At 34.6% G+C, this 25315-nt stretch overlaps 1 protein-coding gene across 1 annotated transcript in view; it reads left to right on the forward strand.

The window, feature by feature from the left end:
- The window catches only part of LOC106646099 (uncharacterized), a 67322-nt gene that overhangs the window by 13099 nt on the left and 28908 nt on the right, over positions 1 to 25315 (forward strand). The window contains exons 3-5 of the mRNA XM_089597788.1: positions 24184 to 24303; positions 24557 to 24658; positions 24876 to 24989. Coding sequence (XP_089453914.1) covers positions 24184 to 24303; positions 24557 to 24658; positions 24876 to 24989 — 336 coding nt within the window. The remainder of the gene's footprint in view (positions 1 to 24183; positions 24304 to 24556; positions 24659 to 24875; positions 24990 to 25315) is intronic.

The raw sequence follows: 25315 nt of genomic DNA on the forward strand, positions 1-25315 counted from the left end.
TAAGTACCAGCACGGTACGCGCAGATATTAGGAGGAAGTAATTTAGGCTTATACGATTTGGCGGAGCTTTTTGAATGTTACGTTTGATTCGTAGACGGAACCTTCAAGACGGTACCTTCTCTTTTTTCTAAACCTTTTTGATACTTCCTGAACAGAAATCTATTGAGGATACCTCCTTAGTTCGTGAGGATCTTTACACAGATCCTACAGTGGACCTACGGAGGCAAAGTAATGCGGCGTACAGTTGGTCCTCTTTAGGTAACCTAAATAACCGTGTACATAACCAAACTTAAAGCATTTTTACAGTCAATAAATATATGCGTGAATTTGATTAAAGCAAGGGACAAAAATAGAGTTACCCTGTCAGAGCAAGAGAGCTGCTAGATTCAGTAAACAAATCATGATGACAATCGTTTAATAAAAGAAAAACAATCCAACCTATGTATGTATATGTGTAAATTATTGATCATGAGATATTTTGTGTCTCAAAAGTACTTAAATTGCTTATACTTTTAATACTTAATAGCTATTTAACATATTGGTATATATTAAGTATTGAAAGTATAAGCAATGCCAGGATGTTTGAGATGCAATATCTCAAAATTATACACAATAAGCTTAAGTATAATGCCAAAAGTTTACATTTTTTATCACTCTGCACATTTCTGTAAAATAATGATTAGAATTGCGGCGTTAAAGTAGTCGTAATTTACACTGTTAGATGGTTCTACATTAATTTTAATGCAAATGTACTGGAAGCTTTTTTCATCCCTATAATGTAAAATTTTTTCATGCTGTTTAAGAAATTTGTCGGAAATATATTGAAAGTTAATGTAACAACGCTCGAAACAATTTTAACACATGTAATAAATTTAACGTCTGCAATGCAAAAATTCCAATAAATGAAAAAAAAAAATTTTTATTGGTTTTTGGAAAAGTAGGACACAATGCATTAAAATCAATGAAATAACACTAAACACTAATTCCAGTGCGTGCATTAAATTTAACGCCTACAACACAAGATTGCAGTAAATGCATCAAAACAAATTTTAATTGATTCAGAAAAGTAAAGTGCAATACATTAATATTCATGCGAAAACACTAAAAACCCATTTCATTGCGTGCATTACTTTTAATGTGTTAAGGAAAAATTTTCAAAACATGTGTGAAAAATATCTGTTTGTGGTACTTAAAATCGCGGTACAATACATTAAAATCAATTCGACAATACTAATAACCTTTTTTAGCGCGTGCATTACTTTCCGCATACAAAGGAGAAAAATTCAAATCATGCCTAAAAAGTGTTGTTTTTTTTTGGTGCTTAAAATCGTGGTACAATTCATTAAAACCAATGCAATATATACCACCGTGAACTAATTATCTCGTATGCATTACAATCGCGATTCCGAAGATAGTTATAAAAATTTTTTTTCCAGTGCTAAGAATCGTGGTGTAATACATAAAAATCAATGCTACAGCACCGAAAACTAATCCCAGCGCGTGTATTATTTGTTGAGTGTGCATAAGACATGTATCTGTATCAAAATCATTTATTTCTGGTGCTGATAATTAAGATGTCATGAATCAGAGCACATACAACAGAATCAAAACAAAATACTGCACTTGCACTGAATTTAATATGCACTAAGTAAAACAAGTGGTAATATATATATTTCATTGTATTGTTAGCCTCTTACAATGACAGCATAAGAGGTTTACTGATAATCAATTTAGCAGTAAAAACGTTTTTTAGATGACACAACATTCAGCACTTCATTGTTTAAATGATTACACTTAGTCGTACAGTAAAATTTTTTTTTTATTTTGTTGATTTTACATGTAATATAATGACATGTTTGATATCATAAAGAGCTTACATTTACATTAGTTTATATTATAGTCACATATGCCTTGTATTATTTTGGCTGTTTTAATTTATAGAAAAATCTGATGAAAATTCTTTAATATTTTTAATTAAAGTAAATACTTTTGAATCATGATTCGCTACTCTTCGTTTTTCTTTAGGATCTCGTTTGGTACCAGTGGAAGGATTAATTTTAAACATAATTCTAAAATACAATAAAATACAAATAATTATTTAAAACTATCAGAGCAAAGTACCATTTAAAAATGCAAAAGTAGTACCTTTGTATGAATTCTAATGTACTCGAGATTTCAGGAGGATAACAGAATCCAAAATAGTAATAGCTTAAAAATGTTATGAAAATTCCAGTGATGGCATCTTTGCTGTCAATTGAGAACTGACGATTAACAACCACTCTGCACTTGGCAGTGTCATTATACAGTGATTTTCCTGTAAAAAAAATGATTACTTTCAAAATTAACTACATTCCACGAATTGTGTGTCGTACCTCAAATCATCAACATAGGGTGAGGTTCATTAAGCGATGCGCAGATCTCATTTTCATCAGCTTCTTTCTGAAAACAGAACGAAGAATGAATTAATTAATTAAGTTCAAACTATTGTTGGCATTTTACTTACATTAATAATTTTCCAGATTCGTGATTTATTTTTTTTGAAGTAATGGCATAGCAGCTTAAAAACGACAAGTTTTTTAGGGGTCTTATCTTTCGTAGTTATCATAGCAAGCTTAAATTCTTCAACGATTATATTAACTTAATTTTTTAGATCGGGTTTCATATCTCTGTACTGTAAATAACACTTTATGGGCTTCATTTTTTTAGTCATCGAATCTTTCCACACGTCAGCTACATCTTTACCAAGTAAATGTGAACAGTGTATTTCAATGTAGTCTTGCGTTTTTAGGTATGGCCAATTTTCGATTATCTGGTTTAAATCTCTATCACGTGCATTCAATAAAGCTCGTACAGTAGGGTACGTATCAAAAAACAGTTGCTGCAAATTTATACTTTCTGTTCCCGACTGAAATGCAAGTACTAATTCAAGTCTTTTAGATTCTTGAGATTCACTACTTTCATTTTCAGGAATTGGACGCGCATATTCAACGCATCCGAATTCATTCAACTGTATTTTCATTTTTCCGCTTGCTGTCTTCGATGTCTTCCTCATCACTGTCCACATTATTTGTATCAACTAATCTTTTTACTTTCTCAGCTTTTTCAATTTTTCCTCGTTTTTACAGAGCAGCATTATAAATTTCCAATTTTAAGGACTCGTGACCAACGCCCCAAGTCGGATCAATATTGGCTCCATCATTAAAAGTATTGGAAAACTTTTGGCAAATAAGCTTAGCAATCTTCCTTGCTGTTTTTCTTGTACAATCATTAAGTACCTCAAGCATATACTCAATGGCTTTCTGTATAACTAATCGCCATTGAGTAAAATTAATGTTTTTTTTCTTGTTACATAAATCTAGCACTACTGGAGACACTGCTCCAAACGTGCTCGTCAAGATTTATCTGCTGGTTTTGAGTGACTAAAATTAACAACGTTTATTCATAAAAAAATTTTTTTTTTATCCTTATTCAGTTTGAATATGGTATATAAATATGGACATTATCGCTAATGTAATCGGTCACAAGTTACCATATCTGAGTACAGAAAAACCTTCGTTTCTTTTGCAAAAACTGAAGGTCTAACCAGAAATCGCAAGAGACCTTTTTTACATGTAAATATAAGAATCTTATGAAACTTTTGTTATTCAAAAAATGTTTCAGATTGTCAGTTATTCATTTTTATAGTAATTCAGCAAATCATCTCGTTATTAAGCTTATTCGAAAATAAAATGGAGTGATTTGATGAGTTGTTTATAATTTGTTTTTTATAAGACCTTTTAAATAAAGTTAAAAATAATTATTTAAATAATATTAATATCTTTCTTCTGCAACGCTAGATATCCAAATAAATAATGTGAAAAAAGTATTTGGGAAAACCGATGATTTTGCTATACGGACACATGTTCCTTGGTGACAAGTTTAAGATTCAGTCATTTAGCCTGAAGGGGGCGTGTGACCAATTATCAAGAACAATACAAATTATATGTGTATGTATATCTTCCTTTATTATATAGTTAACTCAGTGGGGCATTCCACACAAATCCCCCACCGCCCCCATTTTCCTCCCACCACCCCCCAACAAAATAAGGTAAAAATCCGTTATTTTCTTGCTTATTTTGACATATCGTAGTTTTTCTCAAAACCCCCCACAGCCCCCCACCGATTTTTTTTACCTATCTTTGGACAAAACTGTCTGATCGCCATGATTCATTTCATTGTCAAGAAGAAATTTAAAGTCCTATAATTGAATCATAGGGGGTTGTTGCGCAAAACATCATTATTTATACAACTAAGTACGTTTAAAAACCAATTTATATGGAGTTAACAATATTTTTAAACCAAATAATATATACACATACATTGGTGTGCATTATTATTATATCATCATCACTTATATATTCCTTTAATACACAATTATTCTTTTTACGTACATAAACTTAAGTTAAATTTAGAGTATCTTTAATATAAACAATGAAAGTTTCGCATTACTTTATGAGTCATCTTATAAAGCCTGATTAAACCACGAAGACTTACGTCCATTTCTATTCTGTTCTAAATTAATGCTAAAAATTGGTACAATAGATGAACACAATATACATTCATGATTTGTATTATTAATTAACAAATTTTACCTATACATAAAAAAATAATAATTAAATCATGTTATGAATATGAGATACATTATTATATTAAAAAATTTGTTTTCAAACTATATTTTTAATCTCTAAACTGTTTTCTCTATCGACTTGAACAAAAATTTCATTTTTATTTTTGCATCTTGATAAAGCCACGTATAATTGACCAAGAGAAAATAAAGGTTTTTTTAAGTATAATCCCACATTATCAAAACTTTGACCTTGAGACTTATTTATAGTAATAGCAAATGCTACAACTAATGGGAAAAGTTTTCTATATAAGATAAAAGGTAATGATGAAGTATTTCCAATATTTAATGTAATTCTTGAAATGAAAACTATTACCAATTTTTTCTTCCGTTACTTATTCGCCTTCTACGTTATACTTCAGTAATTTAGTAATTCGCAATCGTGTACCGTTACACAATTCGTCTGATATACTCAATTTTCGAATTAACATTACTATTGTGCCTATTTTTAATTTAAGTTTATGAGGTGGCAAGCCTTCATGAATGTTATTTAACATTTCTACGAGAAAATTTATATAAATATTATCATCTGATTGGGTGGGGTAAATTTTGCCAAAGATATGTTTGCATAGTGGGAATTATGACGAACGATTATTATAAAAACTGAAGTTTTGCAGAATATACTGTAGCCGAATACAGAAATCTAATGGACACTAAGGAATAAGTAAAATTGTATATAATGGAACATACGTAAAAAGTTCATTTTATGTATTTTATACGTACCGAAATATTCAACAGTACGGTGAAGAGTGATGAAAAAAAAGTTGCTGATCAAAATTTTTATGTAATAAATAATTTCCGAATCACACTATCACATTAAAAAAAATACCGAATAATGAAATACTAACTGAATACTGGTCTAATAATAAAAATTCATAAAAAATTTTTACAACATGTTATAATACCGAGTTTTTTGTATTTCTAAACAAACACTAATAAATATAACAACAGATCAAGCGACAGATAAAGTATTTTTGGGACGTCGAATATTCGCTTTGGGCAACAATCTGAAACAGCGCCACCTGCATGGAAAAAAAATGTTGAAACTAGCTAGTAATCCTAAAAGAAGATCCTGAAAGAATATCGGAATATGCGTTGATCTAAAAAATTAAGCGCACTATAAATATATATTTCAAACCTTGCTTTCTACAATTATTTCGGTTAACCGACGGATTCGCTATATGCAAGTTCTTGAAGGTCGTAGGAGAAAACGAAAGCAGCGCCTTTGGTGAGAGAAAAATGTAGAGTTGCAGGAGTTTTTGGGGACTTCATGAGTTATTGACTGTATATTATACACTTTTACAACTGTTCAAGTTGTTTATTATATAAATGATTAGAATCATAATAAGGGCATGTTCCAAAGCTCTCCATTAAAAAAATTGGAAATTTCTGAAGTAATTGCAGGGATCGGAACTCAAGAGTCTACTCTCGGAGCTTCAAGTGTTCGCCAGACAGTTTAAGGATAGAAACATCGAGGGCAATACTATAGAAGGGCCTATAGAGTGGGTATAATGGAGTGTGGCTGAAGGCTGAAGACGCCATTTTCGGGATCGCATAGATGAAAGAAGTAGTAGAGACTTGAAGAGGGAAGCACAGATTCACACTCATCTCCGCTTGGCTTGTTATTTTCTCAGTTAGTCCTCAAAATGGTGGAGCCAATCAATGACTTTCGGCCACTTCAGCCACAGTTCCTTATAGGCTCCATGCACATAGTGAGCTTCGAGGGAGTGAGAAGACAATATCCGCCATTTGAGGCTCATGGAGAAAGGCGTGAGCTTGAAAACGCAGCATTTAGCATATATATATATATATATACGTCACGATATACATATATATGTATGGATACATACATATATACAAGTATATGACTAAAATCCCAAGACTATACACTCACTCCCTCGATGCTCACTACATGCACAAAGACACCAGCGCCAACTTGTGGCTGTTGAGTACACGTATGGTTACAAGAATTCACGGAGTAGCATGGTTGCTTAAAGTCGATAATTTTTTTCATTAATATCAAGATCCTTCCTTATGGTCCGATTATCTAAATTAGTATCTCTAACTCCTCAACTTTACGACGATATTTTTTTCAGCATGAGATTTTGCTTTAATAAGTTATAGAAAAGATGTATATCTCTTTGTCGCTTGAACGTGTGAGCTATAATGCATGTGTCACTGAAGTGTGTGAGAGAGATAAAGAAGAAAACAGACAACTGAGAACAGTGAGAACACTTAGTGATACTAACACATGCAATGTAGCTCACATCTTCGAGCAATAAAGGAACATATGTCTGTTTTACAACTTATTAAAGCAAAATCTCATGCTGAAAAAAATATCAACGTAAAGTTAAGGAGTTAAGGATTCTTATTAAGATAATCGGGCTACAAGAAAGCATCTTGATATTAATGACAAAAATTGTTGACTTAAGGCGCAACCATGCTACGCCATGTATTCTCGTAACTACGCGGACTCACCATTGAGCCACAAGTTGGCGCTGGGTGTTTTCGTGCACGGAGCCTATACCCACTCTTAGACGGAGCCTAGTCTCGCAGCTTTAAAAATTTATTAAAATTCATCACTTTATGTAAATTTACATTTGTAATTGGCGTGTCAGCTTAGTTCCAATCTCAATAGTTTTATTGTATTGTAGTAAATAAAATAAAAATATATGTCATGTAATCTTAAACATACAGTGATGTCAATTGTAGTTACTCATGTCATATTTGCGTCACTATATAAGCCAGCTCTGTTCGTTTTGCGTTGACTCAATTGACACGATGATATCGAGGTTATGTTATTGGCTTTAATGGTATCTTCATTTTAAAATCATAAATGTTTTTACAACTGTTTGCCTTAAAATCTTACACAGTAAACAATCGCTATAAATAGAGTTTTTGTTTTTCATATTATGTGTACGTTGGGCATTGTATTGGAAATGCATAGTACAAGCCGAAAATTGACCGCCAAGCTAAGGCACCTCTCATACAAACGCCTATACAGCCGCTACTTTACCAAATGTTTTTTTTACAATAATATATGCTCGGAAACTGAGTGGCGGCAATTTTCTACATATATAAGGAGGGTAAATTACCTTTTTTGCGAACGTTGTGCATTAATAAAATAGCACTTCTATATATGCCGAAAATTGCCATCACTCAGTTTTCGAGCATATATAATTGTAAAAAAACATTTGGTAAAGTAGCGGCTGTTTTGGGGTTTGTATGGAAGGTACCTTAGCTTGGCGGTCAATTTTCGGCTAGTACTATGCATTTTCAATAAAACTCCACCCCATTTTTTCAAACCCTAATTCTTTAAACTTTACGTACTTTAGAAGGAATCGTTGAATGACGTCTTTTTTTCTTATTGAATACGTAGAGTTAAAAGGTTAAGGGAATGGAATTTTATTGGAAAAGATTAAAATTCATCTTCTACTTGAAAATCAATCATAGATTTAATTTTTTAAGGTCAAATTTCGTGCAAGAAATTAATTATAATCTTGCTATAAACAGCACCACATTCGAGAACTTTTAATTTTTTGTCTATGAAGTTTAGTTGCGGCTGGTTTTAAAAATTGACTTTCTGGCTTTACTTTAATTACGACATAACTCTATACCAGAATTTATTATGATAAAATTACGATTGATTTCTACGAATCTTATAATTTTTCAATTCTGGTGAGAGTGGCGGCTGGTTTAGATTTATGACCACTTTTGGGCCTCAGCTCTTGGCCTACAAGGAGCGTAACATAGCAGAGCGTAACGGCAGAAGTCGTCGACTACGATGTAATAATTACAAAAACTTAAATTTGTGAAAGTTGAGTCATAATTTTCTTGTATACTCCTAAAAATTAAGCATTTCATGTCAAAGTGTTTGATAAAGCAGCGATGATCCGTGTATAAGATTTTTTATCATGTGCTAAAATTATCTTTCGTTGTTTGGATCCAAAAGCGTTAAACATACATATATACTTACCATAACTTCTACTGCCGATATATGTTATTATACATGTATACATATACCATGGCCAGGGCCTGATCATAGCCTGAGGTAAAACTCATTACACTATGTAATAAACTCTATATTTAAGTCTACCCAGGCCCTGTCATTGATGTAACGCTTGCCTGGCCAGGCCCTGGTCTTAGCCTTTGGATCACATTCTTGTCGGGCAGACAATGGCGGCTACCGATGGAGCCATGATATGGCTCACATAATATAACCTTTTTCCCAGCGTAAGCGTAACTCTTTAAAACGGTGGTGGGGAGACTCTTTTCGCTGTGACGTTCGGTTGGTCATTTCCGTCTTATGCACAACCACGGCCTTACGGAATACGAACTCCGTGCGTACCACGATGCTCTCCAGCAGAACAGTGTGCACGTAGCCTTATGATTGGTAAGTTGGTAACACCAAGCTTACTAGCATCCTTTTCTTAGTGTAAAGTAGAAATTCTAGAAATTGCTATAGTTGAGCCGGGTACCGCGTCGTTTCATCCTCTTTGTTGCCTGCTAATCAAAGAATTGATATCACTTTTTTTTCGGAAAGTTCTGATGCGAAACTACATTTTTGTTCAGTGATCCGTGTGGATAAGTGCTCAATCTCTTTGTACGTCTGCATTTCTCAATACCTAGCTATGTCAAATAAAAAAAAACGTTCTGGCACGTTGTCACAGTGAAGGATTTACTGGGAGGACAATCAACGAGAACTTTAAGTCACATTCCAGCTACAAAATAATTTGACAGTGCTTTCTATAAACTGGTATGGTAATATAAAATATTATTAATTAGTACACATCGTTACATGTAGTTTTTAATTTTTCAACATTATTGCACCTACATACTTATTTATAAACCTCTTTTATCTTTACCAAATTTTTCACGAAGAATATTCACGAATAACCATACTGCTGATGTACGTATCGTTCATTCGTTCTCGAACGTTCTATACATTCTTCGCTGTTACTAAGCCTCAATAAGTAAATCATTTGTTTTAATTATTTATATGTAACTACAAAAAAAGTCTTACTTAGTGCAGCTTGCTCTCCTTCAATATTTATGAAAAATAATTTATAAAAAAATAACTCTGACCAATCATATGCGAACTATGAACTTGCTGATCTTTTATGAAGCAGGTAACAAATTTATTGGGATTAAAAAGGATCAATTGAAAATTAGTAAACATCCAGGTTTCAAGTTTCGTCAGAAAAAGCAAGATATTTACTGCAGCAGAATTTATTTAGCCATCATACATCATGATGGTCTATTGACAGGTATAATGAGACTTGTGTAGCCAGCCAGTATAATCAGAGGACCAGTATGCTGTCAGTTATTTGAGATTTTAAATGCAAATTATACAAAGAAGCAGCCATCAAGCCCTTCGAGTACTTTGGTAATGCTTGCCAGCCATGCAAGTGTCATCACACCTATTGAATAAGCCAGCAAGTGCGCAACTGTATGGATGATGATTACTTGTTCTAAATAACTTGGTCTTTATTTGGTGAAAAAATAGTCAGCCAACTTTTATCTCCATTAATTGTCAGTAATGTTTACAAAAAAAAACTTGCAATCTGGCCACTATCTGGGTGATGCTTCTTTGCCTTTATTTTGTATACAATAAATTGAGGTGGAGGCAGACAAGATCCGCTAGATTCTCAGTGATTTTCTGGCTCATCATTTACACGGTATATTACTCTGACCAATCATTTGCGAACTATGCATACTCACTTCCAAAGCTGTGAACAGTCTTAAAATTTTATTTAGAGCTTTGTCTTGCCATTATTTACCTACATTTCAATTATCGGCCGGAGCGTCTCGGATATTTCTGCCATCGTAACCTGACAAGTCACTGAAGTGCATCGAGAGTGAAATTGACAGTCGTGTAGCTGGGTATTCTGGTAACCAACGACGCTCTTCTTCAATTGACAAGCGACCTAGATTTACTTACACTCAGAACCTCCAGGATTAATGAGTACCACCAATAAAAAAGTTATTCTAACCGATAACGTCTCTGGTGGAATATCAGGATACGTGTTTAGCCAGACCACAACCTGCTCCAACACTTCAGAGTTATGTGGCCGTACCACAATCTGGCCTGGTGTTATCAGAGAATTTGTAACTACAAATGTAAGCCAGGAAAGATAGCCTTGAAGGGTACGGACAGCCATAATGGTCAACTCCTTAGTGGTCGTTCTAGCGGTATACCTATAGAGAAGATATTCTCTTGGCCCATTTTCCCGACTATTGATGAGCGGTTGGTTATCCGGAAAACGTTCTAAAGACGAGACATTCTTTGGTCAGTGGCGTATCTCTCTCATGTACGGTCTCCATACACAAAAACTCTGAGGGTACGCGTCAAGCTACCTGCAACAAGCTATTTATCATCAAGAATAATAATAAGGAATCACTGGAAAATTTACCAGTGGCCCTTTTGAGGGCCGATGTAAGTATTAACGTTCCCTACTTAACGATTAACCTCATCGGTTCTTTTAAGGGCCACCTAAGTATAAACTACTTTGCCAACAAATGTATTTTTACTACCGTTTCCGGAAACATTGTTCGTCGACCAAAAGACTATGTGAAGCCAGCCACTATTAAATAAATTCAGTCATTCACTGGTAGACTTTACGAGCGGAGTTGTTTGTCGCAAGGATGGGAACCCCGGTCACCAACGACCCTATATTACCCTCTTGACTCTAAGCATTCAACCAGGAATCACCGATCCTCTCCAAAGTCTGCGCTGGGAAAGCCTAACAGCTATGAAGGAAAAAAAAACTTGAGCCAACGGGAGTCTCCAACGGGCAAGCATGACGAACCAATCTCTACTTATCTCTCCACCTTAGATCATCAAAACAACTGAGTCTGCAAAAAAAAGGTGCCTTTACACCAACGTCTTCGACATTATATCAGGAGATGTTGGAAAAGAGCCCTACAACCAGTCCCAAAGCTTCGGACTCTGTAATTTTCCTCCCAATCAGTCTGGGGCTTCAACAGCAGGCCAGAGGAGATCACCCTGAGGTTATCCAGGCAGTCACAATTGCTGTTAACTTCAGTTAAGAGAGAGTATACTTAAGAAGCTCACCGGTCTTTTTTAGGGCCATCGGACGTTGAACTATCTTGCCAACAAATATATTAGAACTTAATAAAGTTGACAGAAAACAGCTTTTAGGGGTTACGAAAGTCGTAAGCATGCCAATAGTCGCAAAAGGGTATATTGGAAAGAAAACGTCAAATGTATCTAATTAATACAATTTTAGGCGTCATGAAACTGACGCAGAAAATGTATCAAGATTGTAACAGCCAAAATCGATAAATAAAGAATTTATTACGTGAGAGATCATTTTAAGCTTTTCATTTTACCTTTACAGTAATCTCTTAAATCTTTAAAGATCTAAATTCAAATTTTTAAATAAATAGAAAATATTTTTGTATTTTTGTGACAATAAAAAACGTAGAGATTAAGCTCCAGGACTTTGTTGCTCTTTCAATAAAGTTGTGAGATAAGAGAGAAAAAATTTTTTTTAATATATAAATTTTGGGAGGTTAATTTCAAGAGCTTTAAAAAATAGCCCTTTTCGTAAACAATATAGAAGAAACTGCAAATCAACCGCTCCTTATGGCCAACGATTATTTTATGGCATAAGGAACACACGGTACTTTTCAGCATCATTATAATTTTTCAATTTTTACAGCTTATTATTTGACTAAGTAAACTGTATGGATTCCGAACAAATATGTTTTAAATAAGAAGATTTTTGTTCTGAGAAGTGTCAGGAATAAATGCAAAATTTCTAACCGAAAACATTTTACATTACATGTCAACACACTACGGAGTTCCATTGAGTAAGTTTTGAGCAAAGCCGAGACGGGGGGCCGTTAGTACTATCATAGTATAGGAAATACCTGTAGCGAATACTAAACTGTTGGTAGCTCTGCTTGATGCTACGGACACGCCTACACCAATTATACACCGGAAAAATTTGGCTTGCAGCCCACTTCACGGTAAAAATATTTTTAGGCTGAAACTGGAACTAATAAAATTTCAATCTTAATTTGAGAATTTTGAGATACGCATGCCTCGTTTTCATTGTTACAACGACTTTCTGACGTAAATTTTTCTGTACAGCTGTAGAGTAGGATCAAACAGACTCAATTAAACCAAAATACATCAGGCATACCTGAAAAAATACCTTATCTCCTATATTTGAAAATTTAAGTATGCAAATCTGAAGTAAATAGTAGTGCAGTCGCCGAGGCTTCGTCTGCTTTTTCAAATTTACCTCGTCGTGCTTCCGCGCTACTTAATAAGCACAGCAGCTTTCATATTATCTAATATACTTCACTTTTACATATACTTCACCCCTTCTTTCTTGAGTTATATGAAAAAAAAATCATAGATCTATTTGAAAATGAAACTGGTTAATCTAATAGCAATCTTTCATAGAAACAAGAACTGGGAGGTTCATACAGATCTTATAAATGTAATTTAAAGTGATTTTTCTATAAAATTACATGTTAAATTGCAAATTTTTTCAATTAAACATGTAAAAAGGGTATAGTTGAACGATCGGCTGTTTTTTGAGGGTATTTCTTATCTCCTTAGGAAGCTGTTTTGAAACCACCGGAAGATTTGATAAAAGTGCACAGTCGTGTACTAGCCAGCCTCTATATTGCTAAAATTGTATTGTGCCATAATATATTGTTCTTAATTATTCATTTATTCAATATTAAGATATTGATTGAAACTACACCCAACTAACGTAGGTATGCTCATTCCAACGATAATTGCACCACCTTTGTACACAATATCGTTTCATAGGAGGTATATTTCTAATTTTAATTATATCATGTGCCATACAATTTTACAGAAATATAAGTTTTTACTTGGGTACCCAAGCACCCACTTTTTTTTTCAATTACTCAAAAAAGAAGGAGTTATGTACGCGTAAGAGCATGTATGTAAGTTCGTCCATATGAGAAAAATAATTGCCAGCGTTGCTGCATATATTTGCACTCTTCCCACCTCTCTGGATTTTGAGTTGAACTTTTCTCTGCTAACTATGTGATAAAGTCCTTAAGCAAAAAAATTACCTCAGTCACTAAGGAAAAATTTTAACAGAAGAAAACGCAATAAAAATTAACTATTGTACTTAACAATCGTTTATTTTTTATAAAGTAACAAATTAATGTTGCGTAAGCTGCTCTACTAGAATACTAATTTCCAAATTTTTGAAAAAAACATGTACCAAAAAAGTATACTTTATTAAATAAATTATTTATTTATTTAATGGATAATTAATACAAATGAATCAATACATAATGAATGAAAATTTACATAAAAAATAAGCTACGAACTGTAAGATAACATAAAGTAATTGCTTTCGTCTTCTTATCCCTCCTCATAGCAAAGTGAGTAAGGGCTACGGCCAGAATGCAGGAGGTAGGTGGTTCTAAGTTCCGAGAAAAGTTTTTTTTTTTTTTTTTTTTTAGGCTATTGGTCAAAAGAAAAAAAAGTACAATTTAAAATGTATGTAGAGATGATCTGATGTGTGCTGTAGTGAGGATGATATTGTGTGGTATGGTGGCATTGTGAGGTGAAGAGGGACCAAAAGTATGTCAAGAGGGGCGGGGCAAAGGAGGAGAATTAAACATAATCCACTTTTGTTACACTTCTTCTCAAGGTCACTAATCTAAAATTGTTGATTTACTCTGAAGGGCAGAACGCAGCTATGTAAGTAAAACTTAAAGAAAAACTTTTTTAGAACGAAGTTCTTTATGTCGCGTTACTCGGGGGGCTGGAATTTTAAAACCGACAGATTTTTTTTTTTCGGAAACGAAAGTAGTTTTACCCTAAGTCTCTGCCTTCCAAGTTTCCCCCCTTACCCCGTTCCCCTCACCTACTGTTCTCTACACACTTTCCCTCTCCCCGCTATATAAATATATCTGTCAACCGTGCCGTGTTACTCTTCTGCACACCTTTACCCACCATTGCCCCTCACACTCCCAAGCAATTAATTTTCAAACCAATTACAATTTTATTTTCCCACAATAAGTCTTATTTCACTTTAAATTTTTTTCTTGTACAATTCTAAAAAAAAAAAAAAAAAAAAAAAACATTTTTCAATAAAGAGATTTGAACCATCGACCTCCTGCACGTGAATTCAGTACCTTACCCACTCTTCTACAAGCGCTACTGAATGTAGAAGATCGGTTTCTTGTACTTATCGTGCGGTTCGTAACTATAATATTCCATTTTTATATGCATTCACTGATACTACATTTAATTCATGATAAATTGTGTATTTGTGTTAAAAAAAAAAAAAATGCATTTGATGCATAAAATACCGACCGATTTTTATTAAACCTGAGGTTTTTTTTGGCATTACAGTAATACTAATAATTACTGTTATAAATAAATTATTTTATAAATAAATTATTAAAATAACCATATACGATAGAGTTGCAAAACGTATCAATGGTTTTTAAGATTTTGAATTCGACTAACTAATTGTGTTACAATGTCACATAATTATAGAAATTAAAAAAAAAAAAAAAAAAGGGGAATAAAAAAAAAAGATTAAATATGAAAATAAGAAAGAAATTAAATAAAGGAAATACAAAAAACTGAAAAGAAATGTAATAAAATGAAATATGGAAAAAAATAAAACAAGAAATGAAAAAAAAAAAAAAAAATAATAAAACAAGAAATAAAGAAAAAAATGAAAAAAAATTTAATAAAATAAAATATGAAAAAAAAAAATAAATAAAACAAGAAATAAAGAAAAAAAAAAAAAAAAAAAAAAAATAGTTTACTACTCACGATGGTTGAACTTCGTGAGAACGTCGTGCATAAATACAGTACTCACGAAGTTCGACCATCGTGAGTAGTAAACTATTTTTTTTTTTTTTTTTGCATTCGTTTTTCAAGTGTTTGTTTTAGTAAACAACATGAACGCAGTACTAACATTTACAGAGCTTCGTTCTTCCTATGGGTCTGGCGACCCCCTTGTTACCTGAGACATTGTGTCTATACTCATCTCATGTTTAAAGAACTTCGTTCTTACCGTGGGTCCCATGACCCATTTATCCCCCCTGGTTTGTTGTTTTTTTTTATTTTATTTTGTTTTTTTTTTCTTTATTTCTTGTTTTATTTTGTTGTAAGACCATCCGATGCAAAATTGTTTTTTATTTTGAACGAAAATTCTCAATGTGACTGTAATAACTATAGACCTCTAAAACTTGAACATGTTACCTTAAAACACTTACTGTGTATAAAAAAATATTGGTAGTTGTAAACTTTACCCTATTGATGGCTGCAATCCCGTTAAAATGAATTTATTTTTGATGTTGTTCATTGGCTGCCTACTTGAATGCAATATGGCCGACTGGTCGCTCTTGACTGGGCGCTTTAATGCTCCAACACTTCTTTAACGTTATAATAATGTGTTACGAGCGGCCTTTTAGGGGTAGGCGACTATGAACAGTTCGGGAAGGTTGAGGGTGGTAAGAGTTGTCCACGAGGATATCAATCAGCCACCGAGATCAAGCAGCAATAAGCACCCTGTGCCGAAATCTCTATGCGTGCAGAAGTGGTGCAGAAGTGGTGCACATCGCCCAACGATTAATTGCTATAAGCTGCCTTTTAGGGGTAGACGACTTAGAATAGCAAAGGAGAGTCAGAGCGGGTGAGAAATTTCTCCGGGGGTATCGAAAAGGCCGTAGAGATGAATCAACGATGAGCATCCTGGATTAGATATTCTAGGCGTAGTGAAGCAGTGCTTCTGCTGAATTCCGATGCTATCGCTGGAGCTGGTATTGCTTATAAGTGGTTTGGCAATCAGGATAGAGCAGTGTAAATACCCGGTGCTAGAGATTCTGGACGTGGAGATGTTGGCCAGTTTTGCTGGAATCCTTTTTCACCACTGCCACCACTGGAGCTGTTGCCACTTGGGGGCGGTAGGGTAGTGACCAGCAGCAGTCAATAAATGGCAGTTGTCAGTATATTGGTTAGATTCTAACATTAGGTGGACAACAATACCCCGTAATGCAGACAAGGGTTGGTAAAATTGAAGTTGACACATAGAGCCTTTTGTATAGTTTAATACATAAGTTTTTGTTGTAATAAAATATTGCTCTAGCCACTGCCCTAGCACAGGTCTCGTCAAGCGAGAACCTGGCATGGGCTTGAATCGTTTGATCCGGGCGGATCCTTGCTCCTCGCAAGACATGCAGCTTGTCCTATATACTACAAACTAACTTTTTACTTGCGATGTTTGGTAGAAACTAGTAGTTGCCACTCAGTGGGTGGTAGGTGGTACTATCAGGTCCAAAGTTTTGAAATCAGAGCTACGCACGATATTTAAAAATCAAATTTATGTAAAATGATTGAATTTAAAGAATAATAACTATTTTAATAATTAATAATTAATCAAATAATACTCTGAATGGTAACAAATATCAGCAAATATATAGTATCAACTTTGCATTAAATTTTGTATATTAACAGTCCGTTACATCACTAGGGCACAAAAAACAAACATGAGCTTTCGGATCAGTCGGTTGTTGTATGTTGGTGCCCGAGTCGCGTGTAACGTTTTTCTCACCAAGGGTACAAAATGCAACTTGAGGGATTGATGTATCACATTGTACTATCAAGGCATTTTGGGAACGTAAGTTTATACTCCTAATGCATTATTATTGGCTGCAGTGATATCAACAAAAACTTGACTTTAGTTTTCCTGCGAAATAACGACAATTTTCTCTAGACCAAGAGTTAAAGTTATCTATTCATCAGTGTAAGGATTGTGATTATGTATAGATATATCTATTATATAAGAAGGTATACTATTACAATAGAGTTCTTTTATGTGACGTCATGTATTCATGTATAATAAGTATTTATGAATTGGAACGTTTAAGAGGGATAGGAGATAATGGGGACTTGTAGGTACGAAGTTGAGTTTGTATTGCCTCTAATCCGTAACAACAGATAAATAAAATAAAAATCATACCAATTCTAAATCAACGCCCTCTGAAAACATTTTTTTTTTACTTACCATGGGCCCAAAGTGCAACTGACGCTTTGCGCCCTTAGAATCACTTTGAGCCAACGGGCAAAAAAGTTTTTTGCTCCCTCCGGGCCCAAAGTAGTTTTCTTCCCTAGGACCCAAAATGATTTACCGGACGCAAAGTATGCTAACGGTCACAAAATTTCCCTTTGCACCCTCAATAAGAAGAACATTATTCGCGTCTCAGGTACCAACAGACAACAATCGCGCCCTTCGGGCGCTCATGTTTATACTTTATGCCTTAGTGACGTAATGTACCATTATCTTTTGTCAAGGACTTTCAAAGTTTATGTATGTTGCTGTGTATTTTTTTACTCCAAAAAAAACTAGTATGCTGCAGTTAAGATAAATTTTAAAGCTTTAACCGGTATCTCTCTCTCTCTCTTGAAACCATCGATTACGCAACTGATTTTAAAGTGCTCAATACTTTTGAAGAAGTATTATTGACCCCAACAATTAGTGCGTTAGTTGGCTCCAATTAGTCTTCGAATCGTTCCGCTTACTTGGGTTTGATAATCCAAGACTAAGCTGCGGTATTTGTAAGTGCACCTTACTCTTGCCCTCCTAACATGACTAAAAGATGAGATTGACTCTAGCTATTTGCACTCAAAATATTCTTGTACCTGTCTTCTACTATGAGCTCTTCTTTGTTCGTTGCTTTATCTCCTGAACTTTTTACGCCTTTGAAGTCGAACAAACTAGAAGCTCCTAATTTAATGCTGTCTGAAACTTTCTTAGTTTTTTAAAAAGCCGCACTTCAATTACGTTTTTCAGAAATTTCCTTATCTTTATCTCCGAAAGACATGTCAAAAAAATTCTGAAGGTCCTTTACGTCAATTAACTGTGACTTATTCTCATTTATAGAAGTCGAAACTCTCTCTGCTTTCTCTTGTCGCTTGATTTCCAATATGTCGCCGTCCTTGGAGTTCGACTTGAAGATTTTTTCATTACAACCAGTCTTATCCGACTTGGAGTATCGTTCCCACCCAAAACTGTCCACTTGAACGTCGAAGTCTTTATGTACACCTACTACTATTTTGGTGTACCAGACTGACTCATTTTTCTCACTGATTCTTCGTAGCTCTTGAAGAGTCTCCCTAGGGATCAAAACCAATTGTCCATCTACTCCAAGGATCCACGTTTCCTTGCTATCCGTTCTCTGCCCTTCACTTTCCTTTAATGTTATCGAATCTCTAAACTTACTCTTAATCTCATTCCTCAGTCTCGTCTCGATCTTATTTTTCTCTTGTTTTGGTCGTGGATGAAACGAGGGGTTTGCAGAAGTTAACTCGTTGAGTTCTGGCCCTAACATGCCTCATTTTCTATCGTCCGTCAGAACACACACTTGGCACAGAACGAGAATATGACTATCTATTTACCCTTGCTATTTCCGTTACTTTGTTTGTTCCCTCCCTGACCTTTTTTCCTGCGCTTATTTTCCGCCTTCTTGTTTGACTCATTTTCCTCTTTTGACATTTTTTCCTTACTCGCGTCGGCCACGCTCACGATCTTGGCCTTGATAACTGGAGCTCTGGAGTATCTTACATCAGGCACGTGCGTCTTGTCCGCTGGTAGTAGTGAAATATAGCAGCTGTCTAGCTTCTTCCGTCTCTCCCACAACAAATCTTAAGTCTCAATATCATCACGACTCATGACCAGTTTGTCAGACATTGCCCGATGATACTCGGACAGTAAGTTCCGTTGAATCAGTTCACTATAACTCTCATTTTTCCTAATTTGCTCCCACTTATTCAGAAATCCTCTTCTTAAATCTTTTTTTCTGTATTTATGCTCTAACTCTATTCTAATCCTCGAATACTTTAACCTATTCTCTTCTTTAGCACGACGGCCCCATTCACTGGCCCTCTTATCGCTGTCGTACCCGTTCTCTTCTGAATCCGAATCAACTACGTTCGCGTCTTGTTTGGGGGTGAAATATTCATTTTGATTATATATTTTTGGTAAGAGAAGTGCGATTCAAAAATACATAAAGATTATACACAAATTTTTTTGCAATAAAAATTGAATTATCAGTCTATTATTGGAAAAAACACTAATTTCTTGTATATCAGCTTCAGAATACGGTAGAGTATTCTTTTCATACAAAATCCATGTTTTTTTATAAAAAATGCAATAACGTTTAATGGGAAAAAAGCATGCCAAATTGACTAAGATATTTCCAATTGTTTGAGTTGAAAAATAAAATTTTTATCGAAAACATCAAAATTCGTAAAAATCAATTTGTTTTATTTGTTATAACTACTGAAAATAATTACAATATGTTTCTCCAACTCGTTGATGGCCCGACTGCCTGACTGCCCGACTGCCGAGTCCCGAGAGAGCCGCGACTAGAGTCCCCTCGGATTAGAGGCTCGCTAGGCCTTATATAACCTCGTCCTCCTCCTGTCGATGGTCTCTTGCTGAGATCGCCTCGCTGTTGTCAAAGGAGAGTCAGTGCGATATGCCTTGCATATCGTACGTAACAGTCCATCAATCGACTGTGAAGTTTGTTATAACACTTCAATGTTTTAAATTAAAAAATTGAGTAACAAAAACATAACAATTATTTTGAAATTATACAAGTAGTGTTTATTATGTAAGCTTACAACTATTTTTCACTGTTATGTCTAAATTAACGTGATATTTTTTTTTACGTCACTCAAAGATTTTTAGGTCTAAAAAATGTTCTTTTGGAACTTCGTGTTACTAACGTGTCATTGCAAATATATAATCAATTTGCAAAATTTTCTGATTATTATCAAAATTACGAAATGAAGAGATTCGTGATTAAACATATGCTGTACGACTGACAAAAGCGAAGATTTAAGCAAAAAATTAAATAAAACAGTGTCATTTTTTTGTAAATTATCAACTGATTTAATAAAGCAGACTTTTTATGTGGAAAAAATTGCTTCCTCCATTTCCCTGGAAAAATTTTAAAGAAAAATGATCAATTTTTTCTCGACTGTAAAATATAAGATTAAATGGATTATTAATCAATCAAAATATGTTGCGACTGTCTTCTCAGCCTCTTTTCTGATTTCGACCCGTTCATATTGTTGGTCTAAAGAACTCATTGAATATCTTAACGATTCTAGACAAAGAATCAATCGTTACAATTAATAACTCCAAAAGGATAAATAAAATTGGTGCTCAAAATTCTATTGAAGAAAACTTGAGTAACGTTCGTCATAGGGTATCTTACTAATATATGAAGCAAATTCCCTAAAACCGTTGTAATCTCTAGCCACAAAAACTACGGAACCGATTTTAGTGAAATTTTGCACACTGATTCATGATACTTCCTAGATGGTTTTAGTATAGTTTTTATCTTAAAAAATAAAAAAACATTAGCAATAAATGAGCTCAAAGTTTTGCAAAAATACGCCTACTTTTCACTTTAGTTCAGTAAAATCCGCTAGGTGGCGTCGACATAAAATCGAAGCTACCTGCAACATAATTCAATAAGTGTGGTTATAGTAGGTCGGAGCGTCTCGATAGTGATGTAGTCGAGCTTCGGTAGTTCAACGAGCTGAATCGAGAATGCTGATGACAGTCTTGCAGCTTGGTATCCCGGTGACGGACGACACTCTTCTTTAAGGGGGAAGGGACGTAGGTGTCCATTCATCCTGAATCTCCACAAATTCTATCAAAAAAACAAAATTACTTTCAACCGATGCCGTCTCGGCCACAATATCAGAAGACATATCTAGCCAGAGCACAATCTGCACCAACTCTTCAGGATTGTGTGGCAGTCCCACCATCACAGCTGGTGCAGTAAGAGAATTTGTGGCTACAAATATAAGCAAGAGAAAACAGCTCTAAGGGGCACGGGTATTCACAACGGCTACCTTCTTGGTCGTCGCGTCCCCAACGCGCTTACCCACATGTTCCCGTCTAACGATGAGCGGTTGGTTATCTGGGGAACGACCCGAGACAAGATATTCTTAGGTCAGCGGCGTACCTCCCTCCATCACAGTCTCCGTACATCGAGACTCCCAGGGTAAAAATCACGCAACATGTAGCCAGCTCTTTATCATCATGAATAATAATATAGAATAGCCTGGATGGTTTACCACTGGCTCTTTTTAGGGCCATTATAAGTATTTACGTTCCCTACTTAACCATCAATTTCATCGGTTCTTTTTGGGGGCCACCAAAATGTAAACTACCTTGCCAACAAATACATTTTTATTATCATTTCCGGAAGCGATTCGTCGACTAAAATACTATATCAACTAAAGACGGGCACTATTAAACCAAGTCAGCCATTCACTAGCAGACGTCACGTGAGGAGTTGTTCTTCGCAAGGCTGGAAACCCCGGTGACCGACGACCCTATACTACCCTCTCGACTGTAAGCATTCAACCAGAAATCACTGATCCTCTCCAAGGTCTGCGTTAGGCAAACCTACAACAGCTATAAAGGAAAAAAAAACTTGAGCTAACGGGACAGCCTCCACTGGACAAGTATCACTAACCAATCTCCCCATCTAAAATCACTAAAACAACTGAATCTGCAAATAAAAAAGGTGCTTTAGACACTAACGTCTTCGACGTTATACCGGGAGACGTTGGGAAAGAGCACTACAACTAGCCCCAAAGCTTCGGACTTTATAATTTTTCTCCCAATCAGTCTGTGTCTTCAACAGCAAGCCAGAAAAATCACCCTGAGGTATCCAGACAGTCACAATTGCTGTTAACTGCAGTCAAGAAAGAGTTAACTTAAGAAGCTCACCAGTCATTTTTAGGGCCATCGGACGTCGAACTACCTAGCCATTAAATATATTAAAATTAACAAAGTTGACTGAAAATAGCTTTTAGGGGTCATAAAGGTCGTAAGCATGCCAATAGTCGCAAAAGGGTATATTGGAAAGAAAACTTCAAATGTATCTTATGAATACAATTTGAGGCGTTAAGAAACTGACGCAGAAAATTTATCGAGATTGAAACAGCAGAGTCAAAATCGACAACTAAAGAGTCTATTACGTGAGAGATCAGCTTTTCATTGTACCCTCACAGCAATCTCTGTAATCTTTAAAGATCCTTCTTTAGATTTTTTAATGAGTAGAAAATGTAGGTGTGTTTTTGTGGCAATAAAAATGTAGGGTTTAAGGTCCAGGACTTTGTTGCTCTGGTAATAAAGTTATGAGATATGAGAGATAAAATTTTAACAGCTTTAAAAAAAAGCCGTTTTCGTAAATTACACGGGATAAACTGTATATTAACGGCTTCTTATGGTCACCGATTATCTTATGGCATACGGAACGCACGGTTCTTTTCAGCATAATTATTTTTTTTGAATTCTTACACCTTATTGTTTGACTAAATAAACTATATGGATTCCGAAAAAATATGTTTTTAATAAGAAGATTTTCGTTCTGAGATGTGTCAGGAATATGTATAAAATTTCTCACTGAAAATGTTTCACATTACATGTCAACACACTACGGTGTTTCAGTTCGTAAGTCTCGGGTGAAGCCGAGACGGGGGGCTGCTAGTTCTATATAACGTGAATGAGATAACGAATCTTGAAATCTAAAAATCCACTGATTCTCATAACTTGAAAAATTTTTATGTTACAATAAATTTTTTTTCACTTTTCACTGTGAGACGACATAGTTCGATCACATAACTTTTATTAATGTTGAGTTAGTATGCAGAGACTTTCAGAGATTCTTTTACAGGGAAAGAAGTAGATCTGTAGAACCTTACCTATATCTTGTAATGTCTTTTTTTTTTTTCGGAAGCAAATCCAACTCTGCTGTCCATGCTATTCATTAACAGTAAACGCCCAAGTTGAGATTAACCATTTTGCAGTAGTTGCCAAGAATATAATACATTTTTACATAGATAAATATTTTAAAGGCACGAATTATATTTAAGAGGTCATTAAACGTATAAAAAAAGCGATGATAATTAAGAGTTGGGCAATATATGGCTGGATGTGCAACCAGCTGCCAGTTTGTTCTTCCATGTACGAAATACAGCAGGTTATTTCGAAAAAACTTTTAAGCCTAACATGCTGAATATCAATTGCTAAATGTTCCCGTTGAAATCTGGTCATTGAGTACTACTCTAAAATAGTATTTACTATTACTGGCCATAAAAAATCGATCAATTTTTTTACTCAGGCAGTGTGGTATTACATTATTTATGCAAGGACAGACGGCAATATTCTGCTATCTCTTCAATGCTTGAATTAATAATCACTTTGCTTAGAGCAGTACTCCTTATCTTAGTTTTTTTCATTTATTATTTATCATTATACTCTTTGCTGTAACTTTTATTACGATTGAAAATTTGTTGTTTAGTTAAGTAAAATTATATGTATACGTTATTTTTTTTCGTAAGTTTCGTTTTTTTAGTCAAAGTTCACCGGTTGATAATTTTTTTTTTACACTCTTGTTCATTTAATAATTGTTAAGTTAACCTGTATCAATCTTATTTTGTTAAACAGTGCCGCTAATCGCTAAGTTCACGAACAAACGGAAAGCTCAAGGTTTGATGAGCCATCCAGACATGCCTGCCAAACGGGCCAATAATTCCAAAATAGCTCCGGAATTTCCGCGAAGTGATGGTAAGTAGCAAGTTTTATTAGGCAGTTTGTCAGTGTATTTTTTAAATTCTATCAAATTTGCGACAAATCGCTCTAAAACTCTATCAAGTAAAATACATATTTAAACTCCACATTATAAGAATATCCCTACAAGCATGCTTATAATTCTTACTTTTTTTTGCATTAAAAGCTTTAGGTAATTTTAGTGAAGCGCTCATTCTTTCATTGGCAGCGATTTCACTGAAAAATAATAAAAATCGTTTTTTCTCCACAGCTCCACTAAAAAACATAAACCAGGCACCACTAGCGCCAGTCAAGCAGGAGTCGGCTCTACAATACACTTGTAGACGGAAACTGGATTTTTCGGAACCAGATGGTATGTTTTTCTATTTTTTTTTTTTAACAGACTTTTCAGCCGACATTGAAAATTATTATAACACATGTAGAATATGTAATAGTTTTCGCAGTTGTGACAATAGTATGATTAAAATAATTCAATAAGAGCCTATACATTTTGTAGAACATAAGTACTCTGTTCATCACCTACTACTCCAAACTAGTAAAATTAACCAGTAATTAATTTTTTTTTACAGCTCCACTTGAAAAAAGCCTCGATATTGTCACAGCAGCTGTGATAACACATAATCATCGTCATTTGGCCTCAGAATTGACTTGCAGACGCAAGTTAGATTTTTCAGATGATGAAGGTAAGTAATTTTTTTGTGAAAAAAACTTTTCAGCAGGTATCGAAAACTACTCAACCAAATTTTGCTGAAATTTTGCATACCGATTTTTGACCTTTCTTAGATGGCTTACGAATATTTTTGTTCTTGAAAAAATTAATGACTAGAGCAAGAAATAAGCTCAAAGTTTTTTAAAATCACGACAGATTTGCGCTTGAGTTGATGCGTTCAGCTGAATTCGCTAGGCGGCGTTGACGTAACATTAAAACCATCTGCAATTGAATTCAATAAGTGTGATTATAATAGGCCCGAGCAAAGTAGTTAACACATAGTTGTTTAACGACAGTGCA

The sequence above is a fragment of the Copidosoma floridanum genome, unplaced genomic scaffold, assembly GCF_036245765.1.
Source record: "Copidosoma floridanum isolate Cflo_tuat_1 unplaced genomic scaffold, Cflo_Japanese_pri ptg000035l, whole genome shotgun sequence".
Taxonomy (NCBI): domain Eukaryota; kingdom Metazoa; phylum Arthropoda; class Insecta; order Hymenoptera; family Encyrtidae; genus Copidosoma; species Copidosoma floridanum.